This window comes from Platalea leucorodia, assembly GCF_965183815.1.
Source record: "Platalea leucorodia genome assembly, chromosome: W".
NCBI lineage: Eukaryota > Metazoa > Chordata > Aves > Pelecaniformes > Threskiornithidae > Platalea > Platalea leucorodia.
The window spans coordinates 17010806-17024610 of NC_138859.1; the positions used below are offsets into that span (position 1 = coordinate 17010806).

The window sequence follows — 13805 nt, forward strand, 5'->3', positions numbered from 1 at the left end:
GTAACATTGTCTCCTAGTGTATTAGTAATAAGTACTACTTACTACAAATCACACAAAGTCTGGCTCTGGACTAAACTACTACCTAAACAGAGCATATTGCAGTGTGTGCTCATGTACACCTGCATTCTGGCTGTCTACAACCCCATTCATAGACATTGCAACGAGTAGTCCATAAACCACTCCTCAGCAAGGCTCTTGTAGCTTTAGGCATGAAGAGCTAGTTGAGTGGTCTTTCCATGATCTTGAAGAAGAGCCAGAGTTGAAGTGAAAAAACGTCCTTTTGACAATCCTCTTTTGTCAATGCCTTTCCTTTAGCACATTCAGTGGGTTTCACCTTTAGCCAGTTTCATTCAAAATGCACAAAAAGCTAACCTTGATTTATATCAGTGAAGGTAGAAACTGACTCATCACTGTTTTTTGTTTAGTTTTCCTAATACTTGAAATAAGCATCTGATTCGCTCACAGCCTATATAGTCATCAGCATTTATACTTCTTCACATACAAAAATGCTGTGGGCTTTAGGAACCTGATCTTCTAGGTGCCACCATTCCCATTACAAAGACAGTTTGGCTCTTACGTTTTGAAAAATAACCTTTAAATTAATAAAAGAACTATAGCGTTTAGTCAAATAGTAGTAGACTGGTGGGGTTTTTTCTAACAGATTTCATGCGGGGATGGAATTAGGTTATTTTTTGGTTTCAGGGGTAAATGCGGTACTCTGCACACTGCTTTTTTTGCAATAAATATAAAACTATGCATTAAAAGCCTCATAAAAGTATTTAGGAACTATGTTAGTGTTTTATATCTTTTGTTTTATATGTACATGCTTAGAGAAGTTTTAAAGACAGTTGAATACTGGCCTCTTATCTCTTCCGCTTCCTCCCTCTACTCTGCTTTCATTACCCCCAGTTCTCACACTATCATAAAATGTTATCCTAGTCCAAAAGAGAAGCATTTCATAAATTGCCTACCTTCTTCCTGAAAAGCAGAAAATTTTTTAACCGAAAAAACCTACAAATTAGCAGTGGTTTAGACAGCAGGTATAATTAATCATATCTTGACTAATTTTGGCAGGGAAGAACCATGTAGTGATTTGATTCTTGCTGCTGAAAAGAAGTTAAATATTAAACAGATATCATTGAAATGCATGCATTTTTAGCTGTCCTTTTTAAATATATTGATGAATTGCTTATTGTCCATATGTTTTCTTTATGTTATTAGGATTCTTCCTCCCAAAAACACTGTCCTGAAAAAAGTGACAGATTGTCTGTGGTATATGATTCTATGATGACTGAGTAATTTGAATGCAGTATATGATAGTAAGACCAGATTTTTTGGTGCTCTAGCTACAGCTACTCAAAAGCTTGTATTCATGTGACCTGTGTGTCTTGTTCATTCTCAGCACTGAGTCAGTACAAGTACAATTTTTAAAGTGCAGTCAAAGCTTCTTAAGTGTAGGTTTCAAGCTACCTTCCACCTAGACAAAAGAGACTAAATGTTTTTAAACATTTATGCTAATCTTTACCACTCAGCAAAATTTCTGCATTACTAGAGTATTTTCTGTTAACGTAGACAATATTTATTAGATATTTTTAGTTTAGGTGAATATGGTTCATATAACAAATTGAAACAAAAAAAAAGTTAAATAACAAAGATGCTGTTTACTTATATTACTCACCTAAGTATTTTAGAGTATGGAAGAGAAGTACATTCATCTTCCTTATGTTGCCATATAAAAGAGATTGTGCCAAAATATCAGTTGTTTTTAAATAGCTTGAAAAGTGTTCTTAATCTTTCCTGAAGTTACATTTGAAAATACAAGTTCACCCCTACTCTAAGCTATTGTAAAAGCATGATAGTTTTACATATATATAAAATATAAAATATAAAAATACATTATTACCTTTAAATGTAAAAGCTCTAAAGTGCAACCTGTCAATGAGTGGCATATTTAAAAATAAAAATATTATACCAGCTCACCAAGGAAACAGTAGTAGATACGATTGTTTTTCATGCATTTAGGAGCAGTGGCAGAAAGCATTATCTGATAGATTTGGAAAATGTTAGAAAGATCAAGGAGTTAATAGCAAACTGAATCCAGAGCAATCAAGATTATGTTTTAAAGAAAGAAAGAAAGAAAGATTTAGTTTATCTCTTGTCCTTTTTGCATTTTCCACAAAAAGGAACTCTAACCAATATAATTTTGATGATAAATATTATGGAATAAGTATGAGCTATGCAGCACAGCTGTGTGGTTACTCTAAATGTTCAGGAGCACCTAATAGTGAACACAAGCAGTGTCTTTAAAGATATTTCTGTACTGGAGTGTACTTTGATGGTAAGAAGCAGTAACATGCTAAATTCTGAGGTTTCTGTGCAACAGAAACCATACTGTATACAGATACTCCACCTACAGCACTGTGATCAAAAAGTTTATTGAAAAGTGTTTGAGATGCATAAAGATATGTTGAGTTAGTACATTTTATTGTCTGTGTATTTATTTTTTTCTAAAACATGGTATAAATACATAAATGTGTTTCTGAACAAATGCATTGCAATTTTCTGCAATCAGCGAAATTATTAAAGGAGTATTTGAAAGACTAGTATATTTTTTTCAGAATTTGCATGAAGTTTTGTTACCTATCTCATTATTCATGCCAAATACCAAAAGCCATTGAGACAGACCAATTTAGATAGAATTTACTATCACTTCTGTAAACTTCAGAGCAATGCTGTAGAAAGTGTTTTTTAAAATGCTTGAATAATTGTATTTAATGGTAATTCATCTTTTCTTAACAGTATGTTGACAGAGAGGCTAAAGAGACTGCAATGGCAATAAGTGCAATAACATTTAGTATAGTTTTTGGAGAATAAATGTACATAGCATTGGCACAGACCCTCATCTTCTTTGAGAAAGACTAGCAAGTAGAGATTAGCAATACTTAAAGATCACATTTTCCATGGCATGACCTGTTGGGATTCTAAAGTCAGCTGGGGTTGTAGTTGCCATTAACTTGCATTAGGAAGGCGACAAGATAAAACAGCAGCCATATGAATCCTATACAGAGGAATCTTCTTACCTCAGTATTAAACCAAGTGCAGAGGTACTACTACTTAAAACTATTAAGGAAGTGATAGCAACAAGTGTGGGATTAGGCAACTTGGCTAACTACCTGTCCTTGCCCTATCAAATACCTTCACTATGTATACCCTTGTATACACTTAGTGGAAATTGCATATAAGAAGAAACAGAGGAGGAAGAAACAATTTCAATCATACAATTAGCTTAAACATCTCATGCTGTTTTCTTACTCTAAGCTACATATCTTATTGGAACTTGTAAGATAGTGCAGAAATTAAAAAAAACCCACACATTTATTTGATGTGCAAGTCTTTGTCAAAATAGTCCCTTTGGAAAATGATAGTTATGTACATACTACTTAGGATTTGCATAAAGTTTTAGGGCAATAGTTGATTTACTGAGAATTTCTAAGCATATCCTTATTTTTACCTATATAATATGTCCAGAGTCATGTACTAAAAAAAGATAGTTCATATTTCTAAGCATCTACTTTGACATGGTAAGACCTTATTTCAAAGATGATATTTGTTGCTGGCCATCTAGTGTTTGTTCTTCATTCTTGCATTATTTCTCATTTCTCACATGAGAACTTGAGTGTTAAATAAGATGTATTTGAATTACTAACACTAGTGTGGTGGGTTGACTCCAGCCAGCAGCCAAATACCTGCACAGCCATTCGCTCACTCCCCTCTCCCATGGGATGGGGAGAAAAATAGAAGGAAGGGGAAAAGAGTCATGGGTCAAGATAATGACAGTTTAATTAAAAAAGTAAAAACTGTAAGCGCAAGCAAAGCAAAAAGAGGAATTTGTTCACTGTTTCCCATTGGCAGGCAGATGTCCAGCCACTTCCTGGGAAGCAGGGCCTCAGAACACATAACAGTTACTTGGGAAGACAAATGCCATAACCATGAATGTCCCTGCTTCCTCCTTCTTTCCTTGAGCTTTTGTTGCTGAGCACGATGTCATATGGTATGGAATATCCCTTTGGTCAGTTTGGATCAGCTGTCCTGGCTGTGTCCCCTCCCAACCGCTTGTCCACCCCCAGCCTACTGGCTCAGTGTAGGGGGGGGAAGAAAGCAAGCCTTAACGCTGTGCAAGCACTGTTCAGCAATAGCCAAAACATTGGTGTGTTATCATCAACACTGTTTTAGCCACAAATGCAAAGCACAGCACGATATGGGCTGCTATGAAGAAAGTTAACTCCATCCCAGACAGATCCAGTACAACCAGATATTTCTTCAAAACTATTGTGGTTTTATATGAACATCATATCTCTTTTACACCGAGATGCAGTTTTAAAATATTGATGGAAAAGATGTATGCAGTATAAACAGAGTGTTTAAGAAGAGCAAAAGTAGCATAAACACTACATAGTGCTACTATGTCCCATACTATTTACTTGTAGCTTGAGTTTTGTGCAATGAGAATTACATATATTTCCTCAGTTACATAACACATCCACATGGATACTTAAATTCTATTTTGGATCTTTATTTATTTATACTCTTCTAAAGTTGTTCAACTCAAAGACTACAGCAGTCACATGTTATGTGGACCTTTTTTCTTTTTTTTTTACAGGTGACATTTACAAAGAGGAAATTTGGGTTAATGAAGAAGGCTTATGATCTTAGTGTCTTATGTGACTGTGAGATTGCTCTAATCATCTTCAACAGCACCAACAAACTGTTTCAGTATGCCAGCACTGATATGGACAAAGTGTTGCTGAAATATACGGAGTACAATGAGCCACATGAGAGTCGAACAAATTCGGATATTGTTGAGGTAAGATTTTGTATTTTGTGAGGATTCTTTTTTGACTTTGCTCTGAGACAGAGGTACTCAATTAAAATCTTATTGTAATAGCAAAACACTCTGAGCAATATTTAAAAATTGTTTCAAAGCACCTAATATTAGGCATCTAATGTTATAATTTTAAAAAGTATTGGAAGGATGAGGTCCTGTCTTAAAGATAAAGAAATCAATGAGAATTTGCTCATAAATGCTACTAATACGTTTAGCCCTGTTACCTCTAGTCAGCCCATGTTCTGTTCTGTAGAATACAAATTCTGTCCCCAAAAATGATCCCCTGTCCTCTTTTAGTGGTACATAGCCAGAATATTCTTAGCAGGAAAAGCTTCCTGTGATATTTTTATTCTTTCCTGAAGGCTTTCTTGTGGGAATGGGTGAGTAGGTGACTGGTAAGGGATTTATAACATGCTTATAACATGAATGAAGACTTTTGATCATGAGGACTATGATTTTTCAAGAAACCTGAGTGAAAATCTAAAGTTTTAAATAATATCTATTTGTTGTAACTTTGAGACTTTTAAGAAAGAACACTCTGTACCTGCAAAATCCCTTTCCTGCATGGACAGTGGCCTAATTTGGTCAGGCTGATATGCAATTTTGCAAGCAGATGTGTAATTTTGTGGGTACACTCAAAATTCAGTGGGCATCCCTTTTCACTCCTGTAAAAGCAGCCAAATAAAAGTAGGTAACTGAAATTAATATTATTTAATTCAAGTAATTAACAATAAGCAGAAAAGGTCAAATGAAGTGCATTTTATATGTTTTTTTCCATATATATTGTAAAATCTGAATGAAGTAATTTGATTTTTTTTTTTGTTACAGTTTTCAATATTCTGCCTGTAATGCAAAATACTTAAGTCACACTATTCTGCACCAGGGCAGGGGGAGAGAGAGATCTCAGGGTTATTTCCGTATCTCAAGAAAAGCACGACAACAAATGGCTTAATAAAATAGCTGTTTTAATGAGCTAGAGTACAAAGAGGAATATAGATAGTGATAAAATTTTAAGTCCCTTCAGAATCTGGGAACCCTGCTTTCATGCAGCATTGGTCAGACCCTGGATGGATTTTTTTCCCCCAGTACACTGCACAAATCCCATCTGTGAAGAGGTTCCTCCTCTCTCCCATGCCGTGCTGCCTTTTATTTTGTGTAACAAACATAATCATATATCTTCTCCTGACAGGTTGGAACATTATCTCTGTCATAACACCCACCAGTGCACAGCACAGGCCGACACAGGGCATTCTGTCAGGTTTCCTTACAGCAGCTACTCATGATAACATACAGGCTACTACTCAAGCCTTAAGTACAAGGCCCAATAGAGCAGATACGGGCTGCTCAAGATCACTAACTCCCTGAATACAATGTCTTCCACAAGACTCCCAATACACCAAACACACCAAAGCCAGTACTGTTTCAGGATTAAAGGAGTACTTGTGCAGGGTGTAGGTTTTGAACGAGAGTCCCATATTAGCAAAAAAGACATGTAATTATCATGCCTTTACTTGATAATTAACATCACAATTACTAGTATAATAAGGAAATAAAGCCCACAAAAGTATGCAATCCAGGAGATGGCTTGGCTCTTGTAGTTTGGATATATTTTTAGGTACTGAATATAAATCTGCTACACGTTTAATATTTAAATTGATCAGTTAAACTGACTACATTACACATATTTTCCTTGTAAGGAGTCTGGTTTTTCTATTTTCAGAAAGCTACATTTCACACTTACAAGTTTTTAATTTTGTTCTTCCAGAGCAATCAACAGCAGCTGAGGATCAGACAGTGTTATTAAATCTGATCATTTTCAACTAAATGGCTTTTAACTATATAACAATATTTCAGCAGAAGAAAAGGGCATAGCTGTGCTCACAGATTTCTGCACAGAATCAACAAAAGAAAACTTTTTTAGTTGGCCTTATAAAAATTTGAAAAAACAACTGTCAACCATATAAAGGTCTAATTTAGAATCCAATTTCTGTTCACATTCTGCATAATATTAACTATTTAGTTACTTTTTTTTTACTGTGGTCATTAGAATGTGGTATAACTTCTTTGAACAATCTATATTTAAAGAAAATCAAAAGTGTAGATCCCTAATATGTAGTTAATTACTTTCAAATTAAGCCACTGCTATTCAAATATAAAGACTACATGAATTTTCATGTAGGTTTAGTTAAAATTGTTAATTTTATTAATCAGGCATTTTCAGTTTATTTACTGAGCTTAATTATATTTAGCATTTCTGAAGGAATGAGCCTTCAGGCCACAATTTATTATTTGAAGCAGCAGAAGACACCAAGTATCATACATCTAATAAGTATTACACTCTTTTTTCAAGTGAAAATGACTTAAAATTAATTTTAATACTTGTATTATTGCAAGTCAAGCAAAGCTATCTTGGTCCTATCCAATTTATAGGTATATATTTCTGATTATCCTAGTGATGTACATGAAACTGTCTTTTCCAGATGTCTTATTCAAAATGGAATTAATCAACATGCAGTTTGTCATTTCTGAGTTCTTCAGCTCATAAAAATTATCTACCAGATGAACCTGTTTCAGCTATTAGCCAGTAAATACACTTATAGCATCCACCGGTGATTAAAAATCAATGCACACTCTTGAAGGAGAAAAAATTTGCATTCGACACTCAAGTTTGTCTTTTCTAAGAAACAGTGACAATTTTCTAAGTCTCACTGAAATCTGTGCGGAGGTTTTATGATATGTCTTAGTTCTGCAAAAAAAGATTCATTCAGAGACTTCTGTTTAGAGTTAACTGGATTCCTAAATCTGAAGTCTTTATGTCCTTACCCACCAAACCACTCACTCCACAGTCTTTAATTCACCTATGCTTCAGTTGAAAAGCACATGTTGGTGGGCTGACCTTGGCTAGCTGCCAGGTGCCCACCAAGCCACTCTATCACTCCCCCTCCTCAACAGGAAAGGGGGAGAAAATATGACAAAAGGCTCATGGGTTGAGATAAGGACAGAGAGATCACTCAGCAATTATCATCACGGACAAAACAGACTCAACTTGGGGAAATTAATTTAATTTATTGCCAATTAAACAGAGTAGGATAATGAGAAATAAGAACAAACCTAAAAAATACCTTCCCCCCACCCCTCCCTTCTTCCCAGGCTCAAACTTCACTCCTGACTCTTCTACCTCCCCTCCCCCAGCAGTCCAAGGAGAAGGGGAATGGGGGTTGTTGTCAGTTCATAACACTTTGTCTCTCCTGCTCCTTCCTCCTCACGCTCTTACCCTGCTCCACTGTAGGGTCCTTCCTACAGGCTGCAGTTCTTCACAAACTGCTCCAGCATGGGTCCTTTCCATGGGGTACAGTCCTTCAGGAACAGACTGCTCCTGCATGGGCTTCTCTCCATGGGCTGCAGCTTCCTTCAGGGCACATCCATCTGCTCTGGTGTGGGGTCCTCCATGGGCTGCAGGGTGGATATCTGCTCCACTGTGGACTTCCATGGGCTACAGGGGGACAGCCTGCCTCACCATGGTTTTCACCACGGGCTGCAGGGGAATCTCTGCTCCAGTGCCTGGAGCACCTCCTCCCCCTCCTTCTTCACTGACCTTGGTGTCTGCAGAGTTGTTTCTCTCACATATTCTCACTCTTCTCTCCCAGCTGCTGTTGCACAGCAGTTTTTTCTGCCTTCTTAAATATGTTGTCACAGAGGCGCTACCAACGTTGCTGATTGGCCCAGTTTTGGCCAGCAACAGGTCCGTCTTGGAGCCAGCTGGAACTGTCTCTATCCGATATGGGGGCAGCTTCTGGCATCTTCTCACAGAAGCCACCTCTGCATCCCCCCTGCTACCAAAACCTTGCCATCTAAAGCAAATATATTGGAATATAGTATCTTATTTTAAGGAACAGAACCTGTGTAGGGTGTACTTGCTATACCCTTGGAAACTGAGAAAAAATATTATATTCATTTTATGCTAACTTCCCAATCCTATATATAAATACCAATATATTCAGCAGCTGTCATTTTAAATTCTACCATGTAATTACGAGAAGATTTGCAATTCTTTATGTTAAAATGGGATTAGATTTTCTCTCATTACAAACTCCTGTGGCATTTAGTATAGTTTTTTGTGCAGAAGTAGTTTTCACAACTATAGTTCCATTCTGTCCTTAGAAGTGTGTCGATACTTTCAGTTACTATCTGCTTTAACAGAAAAAACTTATCTTATGTGTCTCTCATTTAACATTATCAGCACAGTTGTATAGGATTACGCAAGAAGTTTCTTATGGAAATGAGGAAATGGAGAATGAGAATAAATGTTGGAGTTTGTATGACTGTATGACTGACAAGTAAGTGCATTATCATAGAATCATAGAATGCTTTGAGATGGAAGGAACCTTTAAAGGTCATCTAGTCCATCCCCCCTGCAATGGGCAGGGACATCTTCAACTAGATCAGGTTGCTCAGAGCCCCATCCAGCCTGGCCTTGAATGTTTCCAAGGATAGGGCATCTACCACCTCTCTGGGCCACCCGTTCCAGTGTTTCACTACCCTCACTGTAAAAATTTTTTTCCTTGTGTTTAGTCTAAATCTACCCTCCTTTAGTTTAAAACCATTACCCCTTGTCCTATTGCAACAGGCCTTGCTGAAAAGTCTGTCCCCATCTTTCTTGTAGGCCCCCTTTAAGTATTGAAAGGCTGCAATAAGGTCTCCCCGCAGCCTTCTCTTCTCCAGGCTGAACAGCCCCAGCTCTCTCAGCCTTCCTTCATGGGAGAGGTGTTCCAGCCCTCTGATCATTTTTGTGGCCCTCCTCTGGACCTGCTCCAACAGGTCCTTGTCCTTCCGGTGCTGAGGACCCCAGAGCTGGACGCAGTACTCCAGGTGGGGTCTCACCAGACCAGAGTAGAGGGGCAGAATCACCTCCCTCGACCTGCTGGCCACGCTTCTTTTGATGCAGCCCAGGATACAGTTGGCTTTCTGGGCTGCGAGAGCACATTGCTGGCTCATGTCCAGCTTTTCATCCACCAGTACCCCCAAGTCCTTCTCCTCAGGGCTGCTCTCAATCCCTTCATCCCCCAGCCTGTATTGATACTGGGGGTTGCCCCGACCCAGGTGCAGGCCCCTGCACTTGGCCTTGTTGAACCTCATGAGGTTCACACAGGCCCATTTCTCCAGCTTGTCCAGGTCCCTCTGGATGGCATCCTGTCCCTCAGGCATGTCAACTGCACCGCTCAGCTTGATGTCATCTGCAAACTTGCTGAGGATGCTTTTTTGCAGTTATTTAACATAATTAGGCCAGATCTTCTTGTTTCTATAAAACAGAAGTGAATATAACACAACTTATTTCAGTAAAATTTCACTGTCGCACTACTGTGAGAATAGAATCCAGTGCCAAAGCCCTGTAAGCCTGCCACTTAGGAGCTCAGAGAGGACATTGCCCTTTGATTGTAGGGGGCATATTTTAGAGTAGGAATACAGGGAAATATTTTGCAATCTTGGCTGCAAATATAATTACAATCCTAGCCATATTACAGAAATCTAATGTGGTTCTTCAGCTAAACCATTAAGTTTTGGCTGATTTAAGGAGGAATTTCCTGCCTGTTTTCTCTCTCACTGTCCCTTCTTCCCTGTCACTTCTTTCACGTCATGGCATCAGGTACTGTGTTGACTTTAGCAGAACTCAGAAGAGTTTTTACTAAGCCCTGTTTTTTATTCTGTTTCTTAGACACTGAGTCTGACACTCTGATCCTTGCTCTGTTTGTGTGCACATAAATCATTCCTCCACAACTCACTAACCACTTCATCTTTCAGCTCTTTTTAGGCATTCAGTCCACCAATTTCTTTGACCCTGCTGCTCTTATTCTCCCCCTTTCTCCAACTGGCTTCTATTCCTCTGCTGATTCAGTGGTCACTACATGGAACTCAAATTCTCCAACTAGGTCAGCCCTTTCAAATTCATCCCATCAACCATTTCTTCCATTTTTTGGCACACACACATCCACCTCCTTAGTTCCTGTCTGCCATACTGCTAATTGCTTGTAGGGAAAAAAGGAAAAAAGTGAACTTCCTCCACTTTTCTTTTTCCTAATAGAGCTTCATTATATGTATAAATCTGTTTCAGTGATGATCACCCAGCAGATCTTCTCTGAATTTTAGAAAGTCCAGTCCTTAAAACTGCTACTTTGCATACATAAACACACATCTGTCTATAATCTCTGCAGTTGTCTTACAAGAACTCCTCCATGGCCCCAGTGTCTTTTCTTTTTCTGAAATCTTTCTCTCGCTATTTGCCTTTGACTCCATCTTTTCCTTGCATCTAACTTCAACTACTCTTTTCTTTCTCTTCTTTCTTTTTTTTCTAAATCATTTTTACATTTAGAAAGAGTTCAAGCTCCCTCATGGAGTCTTTTACACATAGAAAGATGTCAGTTCTTACAATACACTGTCACATTTTCCTGCTTTAATAAAACTTTACCCTCATTTGGCTTCTCAGCTATGCATTGTCTTACTCTGGTTTTTTTCCACCTCAATATTTGTCAAGCATGCTATGCCCTTTCACCCACCTCTCCACTCACTCTCTCAAAACTCAATTCTTACAGGTGTGCTGTGGGTCCTATAGCACATATAGGATTAGTCACTGTCCTGGTTTCAGCTGGGATAGAGTTGATTTTTTCTTCCTAGTAGCTGGCATAGTGCTGTGGTTTGGATTTAGGATGAGAATAATGTTGATAACACACTGATGTTTTAGTTGTTGCTAAGCAGTGCTTACACCAGTCAAGGACTTTTCAGCTTCCCATGCTCTGCCAGGTGCACAAGAAGCTGGGAGGGGGCACAGCCAGGACAGCTGACCCAGACTGGCCAAAGGGCTATTCCATACCATATGACGTCATGCTCAGTATATAAACTGAGGGGAGTTGGCCAGGGGGCAGTGATCACTGCTTGGGAATGGGCTGGGCATCGGTTGGCAGGTGGTGAGTAATTGTACGGTGTATCACTTGCTTTGTATATTATTATTGTATTTTTTTATTATTATTATTATTACTACTACTACTATTCTATTTCATTTTACTTCAATTATTAAACTGTTCTTATCTCAACCCATGAGTTTTTTGACTTTCACCCTTCCAATTCTCTCTCCCATCCCACTGGGGTGGGGGGAGTGAGCGAGCGGCTGTGTGATGCTTAGTTGCCAGCTGGGGTTAAACCATGACAGTCACTTGGTGGGGAAGTTCTGAATGAGATGAAGGGGGGAAAATTTCCTTCTGTCAATTATTTCTAAAGGTCACAGAGCTAATGACGAGCTGGGAGGTTAATTAGATTCCGAAAGCCTCTTCATACCAGTTAAGAGCTGCATATTTGTAGTAAATAAGCCCCATAAATATCTAAATGTACTCCTTTTAGACAAAGTAAGGCAACTGTTGTAGTTTGTTTAATGTAATAAGAGTATTTTCTTCTCTTGTCATCATAACGTAATACTGTATATAAACAAGCTGTGAAATGCACATCAAGCCAGCTCTTCAACTGTTAAAATCAGTGGAATTATTTCAAATACTGTGGGCTGAAGAACTGGGTCATTATACAAAGTAAGCCTGTATGTAAGAAAGGTTATTCAGCATGATCTGAAGACAGTACAGTCTATTGGATAGTGCCCTGTACTAGGACTGATGAAACTTACATTTTATTAATAGCTTTGCCAAATGCTGTTGTGTGACCTTGGACAAGTCACATCTCCTAATGCTTCAGTTTCCTTGTCTGTAAAATAGGGAAAGCAATATTGATTTCCTTTTTAAATCAGTTGGAGACCAGCTTGTTAAAAAAAAAAGCTACTGTTATCAGTTTCCACAGACCAGGGGATGATCGGCCAGGATCAACATGCCAAAGACTTTTGTTTGGATGATGATTTAGGCTTTTTAAATGTTTGTTTCTTGTTTCATTTTTAATAAGTATTAGCCAAACCATTATTGCTAACCTCATATATGACAGAATCATAGTATTGGCTTCAAGATCTTGAGGATTTCTGTAATATTTCTTTGGTCTTTCTTTGTTTGTCTTCTGAGTTTTGAGCCTTTAGAAGATGTGTTTGTAACCTAATATCCTCATGTGAACTTTTTCTATATTTTTCCTAACCATGGTTAGTAGAAAAAGATCTTTGGGGGGAGAGGGGAAATCTCATTTTCAGAAATATTTTTAAAAAGTTCTCCATTTTATCAATCTTAATTTCATTTTTTCAAGCAAATAATTTAGAAATACACCTTTTAAAACAAAAGCTGATTTTCTTAAGTAATCTCATTATTCCATAAATGTGGGCTTTAAGTAAATATTGGCTATTACAAGACCTCAAAAAAACTTCAAAGCTGGAAAATTGTGGAAGGCAATTCTGTTTTGTCTAAAGTAGTCCCTCAGTGAGACTGCTGTCCCTGTCAGTGGGACTGTACAAATTAGTCCCTTTACTATATCCAGTAGATAACAATTTATTCCTTTCCTCCTGCTTATTCACATGAGATTTTGACTCTATATTTTCATCCACAGGCTGTTTTTTAAGCTCTCCTTGATAAATCTACAGCATCCTGCTGTTGTGCACCTAACTGATAGACTTTTTATGCCTTACAGCCTATAAGAAGAAAAGTAGATGGTCAAATTTTGACACCATTTTTAATTTTGAATATATTTCAAATTAATCCGGTATGTGAAAAATACAGCTAAGGGAAAGTTTCATAATGAATTGCTGTGTTTTGTTCTCTCTCCAAAAAGGGCCAGTTTTTTTACTATGATTTATTCTCAACAAGGATTTGGTTGGCATAAAACATATTTTGTAATCTTAATGTGTCTCAAATGAAAGTGAAGTAGCTCACCTGACAGCTTATTTTTCCATGATCTGGAAGAAGAGAATAGGGACAGAGAAAAGTTGAATGGATACAAATTCAGTTAATCT

General features: G+C 37.7%; 1 protein-coding gene across 1 annotated transcript in view; it reads left to right on the forward strand.

Annotated features, from left to right (window-relative positions):
- Positions 1-13805, forward strand: part of LOC309601790 (myocyte-specific enhancer factor 2C-like) — a gene marked incomplete at both ends in the record, with an annotated part of 98340 nt that overhangs the window by 27864 nt on the left and 56671 nt on the right. The window contains one exon of the mRNA XM_082334914.1: positions 4661-4864. Within this exon, the coding sequence (XP_082191040.1) occupies positions 4661-4864 (204 nt within the window). The remainder of the gene's footprint in view (positions 1-4660; positions 4865-13805) is intronic.